This window comes from Neolamprologus brichardi, chromosome 3, assembly GCF_056152115.1.
Source record: "Neolamprologus brichardi isolate AB-2024 chromosome 3, ASM5615211v1, whole genome shotgun sequence".
NCBI classification, from domain to species: Eukaryota; Metazoa; Chordata; class Actinopteri; order Cichliformes; family Cichlidae; genus Neolamprologus; species Neolamprologus brichardi.
In genome coordinates, this window is record NC_142106.1 from 10,584,222 (window position 1) to 10,604,684 (window position 20,463).

The 20,463-nt window shown below is 41.1% G+C and overlaps 3 protein-coding genes across 3 annotated transcripts in view; 1 reads left to right on the plus strand and 2 right to left on the minus strand.

The window, feature by feature from the left end:
* Positions 1 to 776, minus strand: part of LOC118453405 (uncharacterized) — a 154,427-nt gene extending 153,651 nt beyond the window's left edge. The window contains exons 1-2 of the mRNA XM_087838756.1: positions 678 to 776; positions 51 to 86 (exon numbers count right to left, since the gene is read on the minus strand). Of these exons, the coding sequence (XP_087694882.1) occupies positions 51 to 86; positions 678 to 708 (67 nt within the window). The 5' untranslated portion in view covers positions 709 to 776. The remainder of the gene's footprint in view (positions 1 to 50; positions 87 to 677) is intronic.
* An 11,896-nt stretch (positions 777 to 12,672) lies between these two features.
* LOC148103462 (protein CFDP2-like) lies at positions 12,673 to 13,535 on the plus strand. The gene is given in 2 exon segments (XM_087838110.1): positions 12,673 to 13,342; positions 13,345 to 13,535. Coding segments are annotated over 2 exon segments (861 nt in total).
* Positions 13,536 to 15,497: 1,962 nt separating this feature from the next.
* Positions 15,498 to 18,216, minus strand: LOC148103463 (myelin-oligodendrocyte glycoprotein-like). Its single transcript, XM_087838111.1, has 3 exons — positions 18,062 to 18,216; positions 15,888 to 16,217; positions 15,498 to 15,649 (listed from the first exon to the last, which is right to left on the minus strand). The coding sequence occupies exons 1-3, from the start codon at positions 18,132 to 18,134 to the stop codon at positions 15,498 to 15,500; spliced, it is 555 nt and encodes a 184-aa protein (XP_087694237.1). The 5' UTR covers positions 18,135 to 18,216.
* Between the last annotated feature and the right edge of the window lie 2,247 nt (positions 18,217 to 20,463).

Genomic DNA, 20,463 nt, shown 5'->3' on the forward strand with positions numbered 1-20,463 from the left:
TGTAAAACCTGTTTCTCAGGTTTAAACTGTGACAGAAGAAGGTTACTGACCTTGGTTTGTTGTGCAGCTCAGCAGTGAGATCAGAACTAAAGAGAAATGACACTCAGGTTGATTTGACATAAACACACAAAGGTGATCACTCAGAACAACTTTGTATTATTTGATGTTTCCCTCTAAGACAGAAACATCAAACTCTTCATGTTGTGTCATCTACAGCCCAGTTTGATCTTCCTGTCAGAGGAAACGTGGATCTAAACCAGGTCAGCAAAAAGCTGCTCATACTAAACCAGAGACTCCAGGATTTCACTTTCAATGAACAGAATTATTAAATAAAACTGAAAAACACATCATTTCATGCTTCATGAGCTGCTTCTGTAGTTACTGTAGAACAAGGAAGTACTTCAAGTTACATTATAGTTACACTAATTACATACAAATAACTAAACTAAGGTCTGTCCTCTGCTCTGTTCACACAAACACCAACATTTTATTTCATCTTTTCACTCATAAATTCATCAGTAACTCTGTGAAACTTCAGACCTGCAGTTGGTCCTCGTGGTGTTTTGAACTTGAATTCAGCCTGATTAGTTTTTCATGTCTTCTCCTCCATCATCAGTTATCAGGAGAGCAGACAGTCAAAGTACAAGAATTCAAACAAACACAGAGATTCTACTTACAGAGCAGACACAGCACAGATGTTTCCTTCATCGTCCTTCTCACTCATTTGAGCTTTTTTTCATTTCTCTCACTGACACCAAGTAAAGCCCGCCCTCTTCCTCTGAGTCTGTTTCTTTCTATATTTGTACAAACACAACGTTTACAGAGCGTGTGTCTTTGAGATTCATACATTAAAGCTATTTCAAAAGGCTACAACCAGTTACAATATTTAATCCAACATTTAATGATTCAATTCAGTTTTATTTATCCAGGGTCAACAGTCAAAAACCCAGATAATACAGAGAAAACCCAACCATTGGACAATCGCATTTGATCAGGAACTTAGATTAATAATAATGAATAATTAAATTGTGGTTTAAGGTTCATAAACACTTAGTGCCTGGAAAGGAAAAACTCAATGCATCATGGGAATCCCCGGCAGCCTACACCTATTGCAGCATAACTAAGGGAGGATTCAGGGTCACCTGGTCCAGCCCTAACTATATGCTTTAGCAAAAAGGAAAGTTTTAAGCCTAATCTTAAAAGTAGAGATAGTGTCTGTCTCCCGAATCCAAACTGGAAGCTGGTTCCACAGAAGAGGGGCCTGAAAACTGAAGGCTCTGCCTCCCATTCTACTTTTAAATACTCTAGGAACAACAAGTAGGCCTGCAGAGCGGGAGCGAAGTGCTCTAATAGGGTGATATGGTACTACAAGGTCATTAAGATAAGATGGGGCCTGATTATTTAAGACCTTGTATGTGAGGAGCAGGATTTTGAATTCTGGATTTAACAGGAAGCCAAAACAGGAGAAATCTGCTCTCTCTTTCAGGACTCTTGGTGTTCTGCTTTATTTATTCTTTTAGTAAATTCAGAGCTTTGGCTTTTGTTTTTCACTACACATTGTGTTCTTGTTCATAGCAGTAGTGTAGTAGTGAGCTGTCTAAGTGTTTGTTTCTCCCTGTTGTCCTTTGTTTGTGTCATCTTGCCAAGTGGAGGCTTGGCTCTCTGTTTGTCTCTCATTTTGTGTTTTACTTTGAAGGATTGGTGTCCTCAGATCAATTCCTTTCTTGCTTCTGACTTCAGCTGGTTATTTTCAATTTACAGTCTTTAGAGAGCTGATGAGCTGTGCCATGAAACTATGGCAAAGAGTTACTGAAGCTAGGCTAGGAAGAGAGATGGCGATAAGTGAGCAGGAGTCATCGCGCTCAAAAAAACCTCTACAGCTGTGCTGTTTGCTTTGAGAGCATTAAACTGTTGTCATTTATCAAAGGTGTAGCATTATCAATATAAAGCCCACCTTTCTTCTCTATAAACACTTTTACACTGTGAACAGTTTGAGGCTGCTCTCTGAGTCCAAGACCAAATATGACATTTCCACTTTTTTAGTGAATTTTAACCTGTTTGTCATCCCCCAAAACAAATCAGCAGTGATGTGAAGTGTGACATGTTCTAATCTCTAAGATGAACTGCAACCTAACTAATGCTCCAGTGATGACCTGGTGGACATTTATGAAGCAGCTGCTCTGCTGTAACAGCTGGTGTCACAATGAGATGGTCGCACGCTATCAGTGTTATTCATGATCATTTCAAGTTTCTGGCTCTGTGTTGATGAGTTTGTAGTTTATCAGACACTAAAAAGAAATTATCTCTCTTTTTATCCTAAATTATTGAATGTGACAGCATAAAAGTGACTGATTGTAAAACACTGAAAAGACAGCTTACAGAATCAGGTTTATTCTCCTCTGTGCATGTTTAGTTATGAAGCACAATATGTAGGCTATGATTAAAAATCCACATTTTGAGTTTTTAAAAAGCTAATTTTCAAATTTAAGGAGATTTTATTTAAAAAAAAAATCAGTATTTGTGCTTACAAAGCACAAATTAAACACTTCTGTTGTTTGAGCGCTGCAAATAAAAACTCTGCTGCGTCAAACACACCCATCGTGAAACAAAGCTTTTCTGCAGCCACTGAATGATGCTTCCGCTATATTCAGTCTGCAGGAGGTGGAAGGGAGGTGTGTGTCAGTTAGCCACAATCAAACTAGTCAAATTTTCCATCTGACAGTTTTTAGAAACCCACAGAACCACACGAAGAAAACCAGTGAAACCAGATCACTGACATGGAAACAAGAGGCAACAACCATGAATAAAACTACAACAATTACAACCAGTTAGCGAGGGCAGAGAACATATTAACATAGTGCTGATTTTGCATATGTCTGTGAAGAGACCAAGGAGTGAGTGTTTTTGAAAGCAAGGTGTGGAATTTCCTGCATTGTCTTTCGAGTGTTGGGCCCACTGAGCCTTGTCCACAAACTTGTAAACCTCTTCTAAGATCGGAGAGGGTAGAAAGGTTTTCAGTTCCTGCAGAGTCTGGCTAATCTTGCTCTGGAGGGCATCTATCGTTCTGTCCTATCCCGTCGTTAAGTCTTACGTCACTAGCCGTGTCTGGGCTTAAACTCCGCTGCAGGTCTATATATCAAACGATCACTATGGCATTACTGAGAGTTGAAAAACTGTCTAAAGTCTTTCATCTTTAATAAAATGATCAGCGTTCTGCTCTACCAGGTGTAACAATTGAGTTTAACATCCAGGCATCCATGAAAACGGAATTTATGACATTTAACGGAGTTAGAAGTTAGCAGGAAGTTAGCTTGCTAGCTTCTATCTAAATACAATATAGCATGTCCTGACTGCGGGGTTTTGGAAACAAATTAAAACGTACAGCTCTGTTATCACTTCCAACATAAATGAAGACAGAAAACTAAACAGCAGTGACGTTTGTAGGGTTACTGAAGTTTGGCTAGCTGGTATATAATGATGTGCTACGTGACCGCTAGCGACACAGCTATGTTAGCATAATATAAACAAGCTAACTTTTTTTCCACTCGATGAAAGTTAACGTGAGTGTTCTCGGTGGTCAGGAACAAATGTAATCGCATGGCAGGATGCTGTAAAAGGACCAAACTTCAGCCAGGAGAACAACTGAGATAATCCACCCACAATACGAGGTTAGTCATTCATATACTGCTGCATGGGCTGGGCTGTAGTTACATCCTAAGGTTTTAAAAACTGAGCTTAAATAAATGATTAGCGGTAATAAAAGCCGAGGGAGGTCAACAGTGATCACTGACTGTTTTAGGAGCTTTTAGGAGCTTCAAAAAATGCCCCTCTGTGCAAAATGGGTTTAAAAACATAAACAACTGTAGGATACTGTTTGTCCGTGATTTGAACAGCCCAGCGCTGCTCCAGACATAGGGAAAACCAATCCTGCAGGGGAGACCTACCTCGGCACTTGTGCAGGTGAAGCCAAAGGGCAGACATGCTTCACCATATTTTCTAGTCTTTGGCTTAGAATGAAGTTGGTTTGGAAACATATTCAGCGATGCTTCATCTCCTGCTTTGCGTTTCTGTGGGCGCCCGTGTTAGGAGTGTCCAAGCGTTTTGTCCCCCCTCCCCCCCTTTTCACACCGCGCCCCCCCTGCAATGGCTCTGTGCCCCCCACTTTGGGCCCCACACTTTGGGAAGGTCTGGCCTAAACCCTAACTGTGATTCTTATAGCACAATTTCTAAAACTATTAATACTTATAGCAAAACCACTCACTGAGTTTGCAAAACTAAAAGCACAAACACTGCTTTGCACTCAGTTTGCCATTTTGTAACACACACTTTGCAAATCAGCCTGAGCAGTATAAATAAGCTTCAGGTAAGCTGTCTGTGTGGAGTACAATGGAGGGAGAAGGAAGAGTGAGAATTAGAGGAGGCTGAGGAAGAGGACGTGGAGGTGAAGAAGTAGGATGAAGAGGACGACAAGGACAAGCAGGTGAAGTTAGAGGAAGAGGACAAGGAGGAGCAAGAGGAGGACGAGGAAGGGGAATAGGAAGAAATAGAATTGCTGATGACATCAGAGCTACAATAGTGGACGATGTAATCAACCATGGAGTGACCCTGAGGGAAGCTGGCCAACGGGTCCAGCCTAACTTGAGCTGCTACACTGTAGCAAGCATCATAAGGACATTTTGAAATGAGAATCGGTTAGTACAGTCGCTTTGCACTAATATTTGTAGCACTGCCATATGCTAATGAGAAACACAACAATACCATAGATGTAAAAATACTGAAATTGTTACTTTACAGAATTGCTAGACGACCAGATACTGGGGCAGAGGAAGCATGTTCACTGCAGACCAAGAAACCCATATAGTCAATATGGTGATTGCAAATAATTCCATAAGGCTACGCGAATTTCAGCAGACCATAATTGAGGATGACACCACCTTTCAAAACATACAAAATGTGAGCATTTCTGTATTAGGTCGTGTTCTTGCTCAAATGAAACAAATCTACAGAGCACCTTTGGAAAGAAACAGTGAACGTGTAAAACAGCTGCGATATGATTATGTGCAGGTAAGCTATAGTATCATTGGTACTGAATCAGGAAGTGCACACTGTAGTGCTGTGCATGTGCCTGCTGTGCTGAATTTGTTTTGTCTTGTCTAGAGAGTGATGGAGCTAGAGGCAGATGGGTCATGAGCAGTTTTTAGTGAATGAGGCTGGTTTTCACCTCACTAAGACAAGAAGACGTGGCAGGAACATTATTGGTCACCGTGCCATAACCAGTGTCCCAGGACAACGTGGTGGTAACATAACTATGTGTGCAGCTGTAAGTCAAAATGTGTTTGTTGGGTTTATCTAGGCACAAACCCGCTGGAACACAAGCCCGAACTGCACGACAAAACAAGACAGAGCTCTTTGTCTTTGTGGCTCGCGAGGGAGGTCAGCCCAGGCCTTCACCTGTACTTAGTCAACTTCGACTGATTCCTTCGCTACAGCCCTTTTTATTGTCAGCAATCATTCATGAATATGCAATTACAAATACATGTGACACTCTTAAGCAGGCACATCTGAACAACAGAAGAAGTAAGCGTCTCGCTAAATGATAAGAACAGGAACTTGCAATAGATCATCTCTCAAACGAACACTTAAAGGTGTGAAGTTTTGCACTTTTGAGAACAGCAAAGTCTAGTTCCTAAAGCTATATCGGAAATTATAACGTCAAGGCTGCTTCCTCTCATCTCATGGTACACAAGTGCACACAGACTTTTATCAGACCTAATAAGGATATGATTTTTATCAGCATACAAATGATTATATGTTTCTAAGCACAAATGACAATATAAAAACTATCAGCTTCAACAGTGTTGTTCACCATAATGCAACCCTGGGCCCATATAACACTGCACGCATTATTACATTCCTGGACACCTTACATCAGCAGTCCCAAACCCCCGGTACCGGTCCGTGAGTCCTTTGGTACCGGGCCGCGAGAGTGAGACTCGGGTGTCAAATGTATGGTTTTCAGGGTTTTTAGTGTTATTTTGTTATCGTTTTTTTTGTTAACTTGGTTTTCCTGGGTCTTTTCACGTGTGTTATGAATAAATCTTACTTTTTTCAGTACCGGTACTAGTTTTATTTTGTTGAATTTATCCGCAACACCTTAAAGGCCGGTCCATAAAAATATTGTCGGGCACAACAATGGTGCAAAAAAGGTTGGGGACCGCTGCCTTACATGACATGCTCACTACTGTTCAGAGAACAGAGCAGACCAGATACGTCATCATATGGGACAATGTTAGTTTCCATAGGGCTGCTTTGGTCCTCAACTGGTTTACAGATCACCCACCCTTCACTGTACTCAACCTCCACCCATACTCCTCATTGTTGAATCCAATTGAAGAGTTCTTCTCTGCCGGCCGCTGGAAGGTCTATGACCGTCATCCCCATCAACGCATAGCCCTTTTAAAGGCAGTGGAGGAGGAACGTGGGGATATTGACCAGGCATCATGTCAGGCCTGGATACACCATTCCAGAAGATATTTTCCCCGTGCCTTGGACTAGAGGACCAAGAAGCTGGTGGTGGACTTCAGAAGGAGTCAGCACAGAGACTACAAGCCCATTATCATCAATGGAGCTCCAGTGGAGAGGGTGCAGTCCTTCAAGTATCTTGGTGTCCACATCTCCTCAGACCTGACATGGTCTGCCCACATTCAGGTCAGGACCAAAAAGGCTAGGCAGCGCCTGTACCACCTACGACAACTGAGGAAGTTCAGGGTCTCTCCAAAGATCCTCAGGATTTTCTATACAGGTGCTGTGGAGAGCATCCTCACACAGAACATGACATCGTGGTTTGGGAACAGCTGTGTGAAGGACCAAAAAGCTCTCCAGAGAGTGATCCGTACACCAGAACGCTGCTGCAGGATTGCTCTCCCCCCGCTTCAGGACACCTACACCAGGAGACGCTGGACTAGAGCAGCGCAGATACTGAAGGACCCGTCCCATCCTGGCAACAAACTGTTCCAACTTCTGCAATCCGGTAGAAGATTCTGCATCATCCAGGCAAGGACAGAGAGACTCAAGAGGAGCTTCTATCCCCAAGCCATCCGGGCCCTAAACACACACACACACCCGCCCTCTCACATCATCTATAATTGACTGAGACAGGACTCTCTTCCAGACACTCTAAACCCAGTGGCCGGACCCAGAGAGACGACGCGATGTAGACCGATTTCTTTTTTTTCCACAGTGAAGTTACTATTTTGTTTTAACTTGGAAATAAACACTTGTGTTTGTTTTGATGTGTGTGGAGTTTGGATCCCTCTATGTTTACGGACCTTTGAGAGAAACCTGACTGTAGAAGTGAAGAAGAGCAGCTTTACCTCTCGTCTGTGATCGTTTGTTCTTGTCTTTGATGATTTTTCCATAAGTGACGTCTTCAGTTCTCACTGCTGAGTAAACTGCAGCTGGATCAGTGTCTGCACAGTAAAACACACACAGAGGACGTCACTGCAGACAGAACAGCTGAGAACAGACATGAAACTGCTGCCACTCACAAATCTTTATATGAAACACTCAGAGTGTTTTCAGTTACTGCTCAGGTTATTTTAGAAATTTAAAATAGTTTAACATGAAGTCAAATGTGAGATAAAGGGACCTGACAAAGCAGTAACCTAATGACTAACATGTCAGCTGATCAAAATCACAGGACGTCAGACAAACTGTTAAATTATTAACTTTATAAAAGGTAAATTCAGAATTTAGATAGTGAGGCAGAAGGGATTTAATATGCTGGTGTCATAAATATGAAAGAGTAAATCTTAAAAGGAAAATTGTGAATAATACTGCAGGAGATTAGTTTATAGTAATTGGAAATTTACAATACAATAAGTATATTTTATATTTAGTAAATATGATAACAGTCTCTGACCTGTGTGAGTTTACAGAAATACTCTTAAATAGAGGAAGAAACGTGTGAGTTATTTGTAAAATTCACACCTCTGTGTTGAAACACCTGCAGATGAAGCTCTTATTGTTTCTTTCTCAGAAACAGTCACACACTCATTAGTGTTAACCACAGACGACAAACTCACAGTTCAGCACACACAGAACTTAACATGGTGTGAAAATCTACAGACAGACTGATATTCATTTGCTGTACATGAGGTGATTGTTGTTAAAACTCTTCTGCATAAATGTTATTAAGGCTTACAGTCTGCATTATTAGGGGCGTGGCCTATTTATATCTGCCAGCTGTCAGTTGGGCTTCACTTTAGTTAATTGGAGTCCCTGAACTGGACCTCTGCTGAGTGAAATTCTGTTACTGAGCTCTAATTAGCAGTGCCTTTCTGTTTGTCCCATACAGTCTATGGTTGTGTCCAAATTCATGGGCTGCATCCTCCTGAGGATGCATTTGTAGACCGATTACGTCACAGCGATGCGCCGAAGCCTGTCCAAATTCGTAGACTCCTCCGAATGCAGCCGACAAATGCGTCCTCCTTTTCCCCGAATTTGAAGGATGGGTCAGGTCTGTCCTTCGTGGCCTACCATATCCTAGAATTCACAGCGCGGCCCAGCCAAACTCCAGTTTCCGGCAATGGCAGCCGCTACTAAGATTTAAAATCTTTAAAAAGTCTGTTACCCACCAGCTCGATAGCTAGCTGAGAGCTCGAGGGTCACTGAAGCTGCCGAGAACGGCACAACTCCCAGCACATCATTTTCAGATCACCGCAGAGTTTTGCTACTCAGGTTAAACGTAATATATAAGTCACTTAGACAACCTAAAAATGTTGTTGTTGGGTTTCTTTCAGTGTTTTGTTTGTTCGTGAGTAAATCGGTTTGGCTGAGATTATGTCACGGCTGGGGGCAGTCGTGTGGTGTATTGAAAAAGGATCCAAAATGCAGGTACTGGCTGGGGTGCGAGTGAGTGTTTATTTACAGCGGTGAGAAGGTGACAAAACAAGAAGAGCAGGGCAGGGAGTAAACAAACCTAAACTGGGAAAACTAACGAACAAAACTTAAACCAGACACTCACGGGAGGAGGAGCAAAATGCACAAAGAGAGATGGCAGAGAGACGCAGAATGAGTACCAGGTAACATAGAATGATGCAGACTGACATGGAATTAATCAGACAACGCGACAGAGAGCACAGGAAAAAACAGGGCTTAAATACACGGGGAGTAATCAGGGAATGGGCCACAGGAGGGAGACACAGCTGAGAGCAATTAGGCTAACGAGACAGGGGAGAGGTAAAACTGAACACACTGACATGAGACATGAACTTTCAGAATAAAACAGGAAACTAACAGACACAGAGAACCAGACCGGACACTGAACTTGAAAGGCAGACTCATGAGCAGACACAATAACACCATGGACAGACAGAGAGAACACAGGCAGGCATGAAACAAAAACACTAACACATAGCAAACCTAAACAAAAGACAAAACAGAATAACCGAGAACAAAGAATAATATAAAGAAACACAAAACACCGAGTCCTCAGACTCAGGACCATGACAGATTAAAGTTATTAGATTAGATTAGATAAAACTTTATTAATCCCCCAGGTGGTTTTCACACAGCTGAATAAACGTCAAACAGAAAACTGATTAAACAGAAGTGTGAGACGGTCGAGAATTTACGTCAGTGTCCTGTTATATTTTAGATAGCAAGGAGCAGACGGCCGAGTTTATTAAACTCCACCGAGACAGCGGTGACGCTAATTAGAAGGCTAGACCATCCAAATTCACAGCCGTTTACTTCCGGCCTACCCGACCTTCTGAGGACCCGGCCTTCGTGGTCTACGTGGGCCGGGTCCTCAGGAGGATGCAGCCCATGAATTTGGACACGACCTATGGAAGAAGCTTGATAACCAAGCTAGCTAACATTAGCTGATAGCTGATCAATAGAGTCTCTCCTGGCTAGAAAAGCTAACATGATGCTGTTAAAAATGCTAACTTTTAGTTTCTGAAACCACTGGATGAAGTCACGGTGCTCTTTTCCATCTTTGATATACAGTCTTGTAAGTTCACTGACCAACATCTTTACTACAATTACACGTCACAGAAACTGTCACTCAAACAGCATCAATATTTGCTCTTAGAGCACTGTGTAATAATTTTCCACTCAGCATTTCTCTGTACTCTTGTAAAATATCCAAGTTTCAAGTGATACAATTTTATAAATATCCTATTTTCTCCACACTGGAAAAACCAAATCACCCACCAAAGGTCATTATTACTTCTGCTTTGTTTCACAGACTGTGATACTTGAATGTCTGTGACATCCTGCAGCTTTATCTGGATCCAATCAAGTTTTACAGTGAAAATATTTATAAGACAAACCGACAGAGAATATAAACACTGAAACATTTAATCATGATAAATGTGTAGATTATTCAAATCCACAACAATAAAATTAAAACATGAAATATCAGGAAGTCTGAGTCTCACCTTCGGGTTTCCTGTGAACACATAATCTCACCAGCAGAACCAGTAACACCAGTAGAACCACAACACAGACTGATCCAACACATGACAATGCAGGAAGAAGATAGGAACCAGGAGGAGATCCGCTCCTGGTGGATGTAGGTGGAGGTGTGGTGGTGTGTTTGTCTAAAATTAAGCAAACACAGTCATTAAGTTGTCGTCACATTGTGAATGTTGAAAGCTGCAGAAACACAGACAGGTGAGTGTGTCACCTGTGACAGTGATCCAGCTGGATGGAGACTCTCCATGACCGCTGATGTCACACTTGTAGAGGCCTTCATCAGACCTGGAAACATGCTGGATGGTCATGTGACCTGTAGGCTGCTTCCTGATGAGGGAGCCATCTTTATAGAAAGCAGCTGGGAGGTTGGAGGGAGTGGTCTTTGTTTTACAGAGCAGAGTGACGTCATCTCCCTCCATCACAGGGAGGACAGGACTCTGCAGGATCACTGATCCACCTCAACACAGAGACAAACTACAGCATTTCATCCATTTACACACAGCTTCATCAACACTAACTCCACACACTCAGCTTATGCTTGTAAGCATGTAAAACCTGAAGATAGTCAGATTAACAGTGTTTTGTCTCTATCTGCCATTCATCTTATTTAAACAATAACGTGGCGCACAGCGTGACGTCAAAAAAGGCACATTCTTCGTTTTCAGCGATTCGAAACGCCGTTTACGTGGATGAAATAGCTGCGTTTTCAAAAATACCCGTGTAGGCGTGGACGTAGCGTAAAAGAGTTAGTAGTTTCTTTTCTTAATACCTGTAATTTATTGCAGATTACTTGTATTTGCTTAATTGTTTACTAAATGTTTGAGGTGTGAAATAAACCGCAATGGAGCAAAATATGGGTGTTTGTGGTTGGAGGATGTGTTAGTGCGTGAGCGTGCGTGCGTGCATGGCGCGAGGGGATGGGCAAACTTTTTTCCTGTAAAATAAAGGGGGGCCTAGCAAAAAAAGTTTGGGAACCAGTGAGTTATCAGGAGAGCAGACAGTCAAAGTAGAAGAATTCAAACAAACACAGAGATTCTACTTACAGAGCAGACACAGCACAGATGTTTCCTTCATCGTCCTTCTCACTCATTTGAGCTTTTTTTCATTTCTGTCACTGACACCAAGTAAAGCCCGCCCTCTTCCTGTGAGCACCAGCTTTCTATTGGTTTTTATTGTGGTGGGTAATAGCCTATCATGTGTAAAAGTATATTTTTAAAATATAATTTTTTTAAAAAAAAACCTGTCTCATCCACCATGAATGTAAATGAAAAGGCAAAACTAATAAATGTACACACTGTTATAAAGTATTTTAATTTGGATCTTATGTGTAATTGGATATTTGTTAGTTCACAAAGGAAAAAAAGTAAATAAAATATAATAATCTAATCTCCTCTGCTCTCAGTGATCTGTAGTTTGGTTGATGAACAACTCAATTTCCATGTAGTTACGTCCCCCTCAGTGAGAGAGGCAGATATGAGCTGAAACACAGGAATCAAACCAGGGACGCTGCTGTTATGGAGCTGAACTGGAACCATTCAGACACTGAGGCCCTCTGAACACATTTTAATTACAGCTGTGCAGAGACACACTGATGACTGACTGGAACACTATGATTCAAATTTTACATTAACACCATCCTCACACATGTTTATATATGGCCACTAGAGGGAGATGTTGGACTTTATGCACTTACATGGATACAAGAAGATCATCAATGATGCTGTCATATTTTGATTAAAAGACATTAACATAATAAATATGTCTGTATCTATTGAAAATGCATTTTTTATGGTAAATGTCAAGAGATATATTCTAAATGACACTTCTTCAGCTGAGAGTCAGAGAGTGGAGACACACATGCTGCAGTTTTTACTTGCAAGGGCTGTCACAGAGCGCTCACACCAGAGTGGGGGCCTGTGAAGTGCACTCTGTTCTTGCACTTGTCTTTATTTATACACAAGAAAAGTGTGATGAATACATTTGTTCAGTGGAATTTTGATATGTGAGCATGTGCGGATTTGATTTGTGTGTGTGTAACTCTGCCATTGCCGGTCCCAAGCCCGGATGAGAAAGGAGGAGGGTTGGGCATGGGGCTAGCAACCCCACCCTGTAAAAACTCCAACTGCTACGGAAACAGCAAGTGAATCTCATTATCAACTGAATCAGGGCGAAGATGATCGGCAACCCTTAATGACGGCAGTGGAGAAAAGCCCTCGGGTTATCCACTGCCCGATGCGTCGACCAGTTTTTGACCCAAAAGAAACTACTCGTTATGGAATATGGAATGTACGGACTCTGTACCAAACAGGTAAATTGGCCCAGCTTCTATATGAATTTGACTCGTACCGTATGGACATCTTGGGCATCTCAGAAATGCGATGGGCAGGAAGCGGGAAGATGGTTAGTGATGGAAAGATGGTGCTCTACTCTGGCCATGCCCAAGACCATGCACGCGGCGTGGGCTTTATCCTCTCGCGACGTGCAACAACATCATTGCTGGCCTGGAAGCCCATTTCAGACCACCTAATCTTGGCTCGCTTCCAAGCTAGGCATGTGAAAGTCACAATTCTTCAAGTATATGCTCCAACAGAAGAGGCTGACGATACTGACAAGGATGGTTTCTATGCGATGCTCCAGGATGCCATTGACAACTCCCCGCGTCATGATTTGCTGATCGTGGGTGGAGATTTCAACGCGCAAATAAGCAGTAACCGGGACGGCCTGGAATCGACTATCGGCCCGTTTGGAATCGCAGCAATGACAAATGAAAATGGTGGGCGGCTGATCTCGTTCTGTGCGGCAAACCGGCTGACCATCAAGAACACCTTCTTCGGCCACAAGCGGATACACAAGGCGACGTGGAAGGCGGATATACAAACGAGATCGACTACATCTGCATATCATCCCGCTGGGCATCCACCATTAGCGATGTTAGAGTGTGGCGTGGAGCCGACATTGACTCTGATCACTACCTGCTAATTGCCAAATGTAAACTTCACCTGAACCAGGGACGCTGCTGTTATGGAGCTGAACTGGAACCATTCAAACACTGAGGCCCTCTGAACACATTTTAATTACAGCTGGTTTATATATGGCCACTAGAGGGAGATGTTGGACTATAAACACTAACATGGATACAAGCAGCTCAACAGTGATACTTCCGCAGTTTGTTTTTTGTTTTTTAAATAAATAAATAAATCAGATCCCAGCTGTACAGGAAATCTGGACTGCACTTATGCCTTATAGGTCAGAGACTCTGCTCCTATAATTATTAACCCAGCAGAAATAGCTAGAGACTTGTTTAAGCCAGAGGCGGGCAAACACACGTAGTTTTATATCCAATGCTAACGCTGCACATCAGATGACGTCCTCAGTAAGTTGGCCCAGCAGTTAAGGAAAGTCACAACCACATCTGTTAAAGGCAGCTCTCCTCAAATGATCTGAGTACTTGGTAAATTATAATAACAGGCTGCCTACACCTGTGTGCCTATACTGCCCCTTTCTGGTAAAGCATTTACCCGATCATACAAAAACAGCTCAGCCATAACAAAATATTTAGAAAATTGTACAATTTTTTTAATGTCAAGATTTGCTAACTTTTCTTTGAAACGACAAAAACCTGGATGTTCCAGAAGTACAACAAAGGCAAAGAAAACAAATTTCGACACTGACATGAACGTGAACATGGCAGCTAAAACAAAATCATTGATCCTTATAATGTAACACACACTATACTGAATCCACGATTGGATTACAATTGGAAGCTGAAAAAGAATTAACAACCTTCAGCATGCAAAATAAGCCAACACTGAAATATACAGAAGGTGGAGGACTCTTTAAAAAAAACCTTTTTTTCATGAATATGTTATTTGAGTGAGTTTAAAATGAACAAAACTGTACATCTGTGACTGACAGACAGACCCAACGACCTTTCAGAGGTTATGTTTATGCTGTGGATATGAACAGGATCTGTTCTTGCACTTTACAGGAGAACAGCATGTTTCAGTAGCACTAAAGCCTAGAAAGTCTGTCATGAAATACATATGGTCACAGTACAAAAGATCAGCTTCAGCTTGTAACTCTTTAACATTCCAATAATTTAACAATGTTCTTATTTAACATGCTTGTTTCATATAGCAGGCACAAAGAAGTTAATGCACAAAACTGTATACAGTCTGTAACACGCTTTATACTGATATCCCATGAACTGCCAGGGTTTCAGCTCTGTTATTTATCTCTGAGCTTACACAGATCACAGGATGTAATAACATCAGGTTAAATGTATAAATATTCACATTGGTACATTCAAGGTGAGATCAAATCTGCACACACTCAAACAGCAAGTCAGGAAACTTTTACAGCCACAGGAAGCAAAGACAAACATTCAAGAGTAACACATGTAAAACTTTATCGATAAACAAGCTCATACAAAAATCGATAATAAATAATCTGGACGTGTTTAAACTGAAGAGTCTCCTTCATGGAGGAACAAGTTAAGGCTTCATAGATCAGAGGAAACATGTGACTCTGCAGCTCCATGTAACACATTTCTCTTTGGTTTCATAATAACATCAGATTATTCAGTCGTTCAGTTCTAGCTGATAAATGGACCCTGAGCACTTTGTGTTGTGTTTGTGTTGTCAGTCAGTGTCTGTAATTATTGTGTAACATCTAAACATGAGGCTCAGTCTGTGAGTCTGACCTCACAAACAGCTGAACCTGAAGATGAGACAAACTCACTGATTCTGATATTGTGACAGAGACGACGCTGAATTCATCACTGTGAACAAACTTATTTCTGTCGACATCAGTGACAGAGAAGATGTTTGTCACATAAAATGGTTTTTGTTGTTAAATATCACTGATCTTATTCTCAGATTTGTAACTTTTCTTTGTTTGAATGATGAAGTCTTAAATGTTCCACATGTAACAATAACACTACTGAGAGTCTGGATCAACAGGAGTTCAGCTGTAAAAAACAAACAAACTCTGAGACGTTTCAAACAGGCTACTGTTCAGCTGGAGGCTGGTATGAATCCTGATTCTGTTGTTTCATGTTTTCTGTAAATCAAAAATCCAACAACAGCAGCAACAAGAAGCACAGCAGAAACTGACAGACCAGCAATCAGTCCAACAGGTCCACCCTGTTTGTCTCCTCCTGTCTGACCTGCAGGTGAGAAACAGGTGTGAGGTGTCAGCTGTCAGGTAGGTGATGAGTGAAGAACAGAACAGAATCCATTTCCTCTTCAAACTGCTGTCAGACATTATCTACTGCACTCTGATCACATCACTCAGACCAGCTGCTTTCTACAAAGTCTCATCAACAACATCTTTAGAAACAAACATCAACAACCAGGAAGCAGCTTCACCTCTGATCACACACACACTCAACTCTACTCACTCACCTGGAACAGTCAGGCTGACGGTGTTGATGCTCTCCCATGATCTTGTCTCTCCGTTGAAGATATTACAATTGTACGATCCACCATCATCAATCGTCACATTGTTCAGAATCAAAGAAACGTCTCCATCCTTCATCTGTCTGTCCTGCAGATCCACCCGGTTCTTAAAAGATGGATGCTGGTTGTCTTGATCCAGCTGCTCATCCCGGAACAAAAGCACATATTCTTCCAGGTCCGCTCTGCTCCACTTCACAGCTCTGATGGTTTTGTTTGATGGTACTCGACATGGTAGAACTACATCCTGTCCAGACTCAGCTGTGATGTTTTTCTGGTCTGAAAGAGGAAACAACACAGAGCAGAGAGGTTAAAGGTCAAAGTCCAACTGTTCACTTCTACAGCAGCCAATCAGAGAGAGGATCAGAGACCAGTGAGCTCTGCTGACACAGAGGACAGAAAAAAAAAAATCTTCTTGGACTTTATTTTGGGACAAAGTCACCAAACCTCTGCAAAGCTGAGTGAATAATTTTACTATTGAGAAGCACTTTGGTCCTTAAATGTGCTATATAAATAAAGGATTGATTGATTGATAATTTATCAAATAAGAACCTGGCTAAAATTATACCCATTTTAATTTTCTAAATACATCAATAAGATCAAATCTCACTCAAATAGAGCAGCAACATGTGAGAGCGCTTAGTCAGCCTAGTTTGACAGGCTGGGAGCTGAAGACTGAGTGTCTGCTGTGGGGCAGAGAGAAGTTCACCTGTGGCTCCTGTGGAGGTGGTTATTCTGTGTTATTATTTTTTATTAAATTTGTTTGTTTTATTTATTTATAATTTATTCGGATGCTCAGCACTTCTATCAGAGGTTACCTCTCTTCTATATGCTGGAATTCAGCCTGTTCTGATAATATTTCATGTTGGAAAATAGAATCTTTGTAGAGATTGCCATAATTGTTGTGCATTTCTGTGCAAATTATAAAAAAAAAAAATAAAAAAAAATAAAAAAAAATTTTTCCACTTACGTGCTCTTGGGAAAAAAACACGGGTCTCTATTTTTGAAAGATATGACCGGAAGTATTACTTTTTATTCTCATTTCTTCTTTGTTCTAAATTTGTTTGCTTGTTTGTTTGCTAAATATTAAATGTATTATCATTAGGGTTAACACTGGATCTATAAACAGTTCTACCCATTCTGAAAAAAAAAAAAAAAAAAAAAAACTTCTATCAGAGGTTAAAGATCTCTGACATTATTGTTTCTGCACACAGAATCCCTCCAAATGAAGATCAGAATATATGAAGATGATTGAACATCATATTTCACCTCACATTTATGATGATGACATTTCTTCGTCTTTAAGGGAAACTTTTACCGTTTCTGCTCCATCGGGATCAGGTGGGACACGGTGGGCGGAGTCTACAGTCAGCAGGTCAACTGTTGAGTTTGTAAACTGGTTTGATTTGTTTTCGCGCAGAGAAAATACGTCACTACAAACCACGTGAGAACGCTCAGCCCGCTCATTGGTCAGATGTCACAGAAGTATATACAGGTGCTGTGAGTGAAAACAGAAAGCGGTTTCAGGGCTGGTTGCTGACCCTCACGTAACCTTTGCGTATCTGCACTTCCTTCTTGCATTGAGAATATAAAGCACACATAGCAACGGGACGTTTTTAACCCAAACCTGTAACGCGCCCGTGCAGGTGTTTGGGATCACGTTCACACCATAAACGAACCGCACCGAGACCCCCTCCTCCTCCTCCTGAGGGTCTCGCTGCAGTTGTTGCTGCACCTGAGTGTGATTATGTGTTCACACCTGCACAACCAACCGAACCAAACAGGAAAAGAAGAGTTTGAGTAAAAACTCTACTTCAGGTGCACACCTGAGTGCCGTTAGCAGTCAGGGTAAAGTTATTGGGAACGGAGGGAACAGGGGCTTTTCATTTACCTGACCGCACTCCGTAACTCAGGTGTCCTGAGAAAGCTTGCACAACCTGCGTATACTTTTTTTAATTTATTCGATTTAATCTATTCTTCTGATAATTAAAAAGCATTTTTCGGTCACTACGTGGACATAAGGCACAGTCTAGGGGAGATTCAACATTTTTACATTAAAAGGCAGCGTAATGTTTCAGGGCCTTGTTCGTGAAGCAGAAAGTAGTACCTGAAATAGAGCTCACCTGAAGAGGCCAAATCCACGACACAGACAAACAGCAGAGGCACGCAGAAACACGCTGATGTTAACAGAGTCATTGTTTTATTCGGTATGTCCAAAACACACCGGGAAAAACACGACCTGTTTGATCCTCTATAGCGCAGGTACAAACGGCGGAAATCTAACTGACACGCGCTCAGTCATCGATCTACTTTTGTTTAACGCCGCAATCCAGTGACGTCACTGCACGTCACTGGAGTTGCGTTGCAGAGAAAAATGGGATTTATTCTGGTTCTTGCCACAGCTGTGAGGCAGCATTTTGATTTATTCACATAACTTCAGGGTTAACATTGGGTTTTGTGTACTACAAATAGAGTTCACGTCTTACCTGGGTACATTACCATGGTAACTCGTGCTGTGGAGGTATGCAGTCACCTCCCACTAACGTGATATCACCAGGAAATAACATTACCAGGTAAGACTGCTCTGCAGAGAGAACAGGAGGATCTAATGTCTGTGTGTTTCTCTGCTGAGCGCCAGTAATGAATCGATTCTTAGACACAACTTGAAATAAAAACTGTTTGATTCACAGCATGTTTTCAGAGTTGTTTAGATTCTCTGATTTTCTAATTAATAAAAACACTGAATGGAACACAAACTGAGCCTGTTTGTAACAGGAATGTTCAAGTGTTCATTTGGTGATGTAGAAAAAGTATAAAATATCATCGTCCTTCATTCTACTCTGATGATGATCAACCTGGTGAGACTGCAAACTCTCGTTTTAGGTTTGACAGCATTTGTGGTCAATGATGGTTTGAGCAAAGATGTTTTTTTTTAAATTAAGGCTGCAGTTTGGTGAAGGCCTTAGAGGGGGGCTGCTGGCTGCTCCCAGGCAGGGCAGATCCTCATGTAGGAGAAGTGAATGAACTGAGGAAGGGACACGTAAACAAGAACGAACAGCTTGTAGTGGCGGGGTTCATATATAGAGACAGGGAACCACAAGTGAGCCGAATGAGTGGATATAGATATATATAGATATATATATCTATATATATCTATATCCATCTATCCATCTATATATATATATATATATATATATATATAGATGGATAGATGGATATATATATATATATATATATATATATATATATATATATATATATATATATATATATATATATATATATATATATATATATATATATATATATAGCATGCTCCGACCGGCTTTAAAGCGTTAAACAGCTTTAGATTCATGGCTTCTTTATGGAGGTTTTAGACATTTAACTTCCTCCCTTTTTTAGCAGCTTTCTGATGAAACACCTGCAACTTTCTTCCCCCAGACACAGAAAAATGGAGTTCCTTTAGTTTCTGTTTAAACCACAAACAGCTCAGAGAGTAACGGTCACTATGTGCAGAGCGAAGCTTTAAAGCTTTACACATTTCATGTTTCAAACTCACATATATGTACGGCACCAAGTATTTGTATAGTACTTATTCTATTGTCTATAGTATTCTTTCTATTTTGCATAGTATGTTATTCTGTTTATCTTAATCTATTTATAGTTTTTTTCTATTGCTTTTACTGCTCTTGTACTTGAATTCAGCGTGATTTGTTTTTCATGTCTTCTCCTCCATCATCAGTTATCAGGAGAGCAGACAGTCAAAGTACAAGAATTTAAACAAACACAGAGATTCTACTTACAGAGCAGACACAGCACAGATGTTTCCTTCATCGTCCTTCTCACTCATTTGAGCTTTTTTTCATTTCTGTCACTGACACCAAGTAAAGCCCGCCCTCTTCCTCTGAGCATGTATTCTTCCTCCATTCATACAAACAGTGGCCGATCTCTAACTTCATTAAGATTCATGTGATGAAGCTATTCTAATATATAACTGTGAGCACACCGACACTATTTTCTCCCTATTTTGCCTCCGATCAGTTCTCCAGGATGAAGGTTTGTCTCTGGACTTTGGCTCCTTCCTTCTTTTAACACAGTCCTTCCACCTGATCCATGAATCATTCAGGTATAAAAATTCAAATTGATGAACCAGTTTTGTTTCTAAACAATTTTTCAAATAAGCAAAGAACCAACATTGTACTGTAATTTTAGAGACTTTATTACAAGCAACCTGTCCCAACAACACATTTGTTTCCATTTCTTTAGTTAAATTTAGGGAACCTGCCAAAGATAACACAGTTTGACAGACAGAATAACAGAATTGCACCGACAATCTGATTCTTTAACGGATATCTTAAAACTCTCAGTACAGTGTGCAGTGGGTCCTTAAAAATCTGATTAAACTGGACAAGTGAAAGAGGAACGAAGTATCAGGCCTACAAACACAACTATCTGCAGCAGATGAACAGTCTGTGAAAGTCATGTCCTGAAGAAACAGGACCTGAGAGATGCATCTGAGCCTTCA

What these genes read in the sequence shown, in the direction of transcription:
- LOC148103463 (XM_087838111.1), bottom strand. Translation starts at nt 18,134, where the DNA reads ATGACTCTGTTAACATCAGCGTGTTTCTGCGTGCCTCTGCTGTTTGTC. An exon ending in CGTGGATTTGGCCTCTTCAG is followed by an intron (nt 16,218 to 18,061) that starts GTGAGCTCTATT and finishes TTCCTCTTTCAG; the next exon opens with ACCAGAAAAACATCACAGCT. An exon ending in CGTCAGCCTGACTGTTCCAG is followed by an intron (nt 15,650 to 15,887) that starts GTGAGTGAGTAG and finishes TCTCACCTGCAG; the next exon opens with GTCAGACAGGAGGAGACAAA.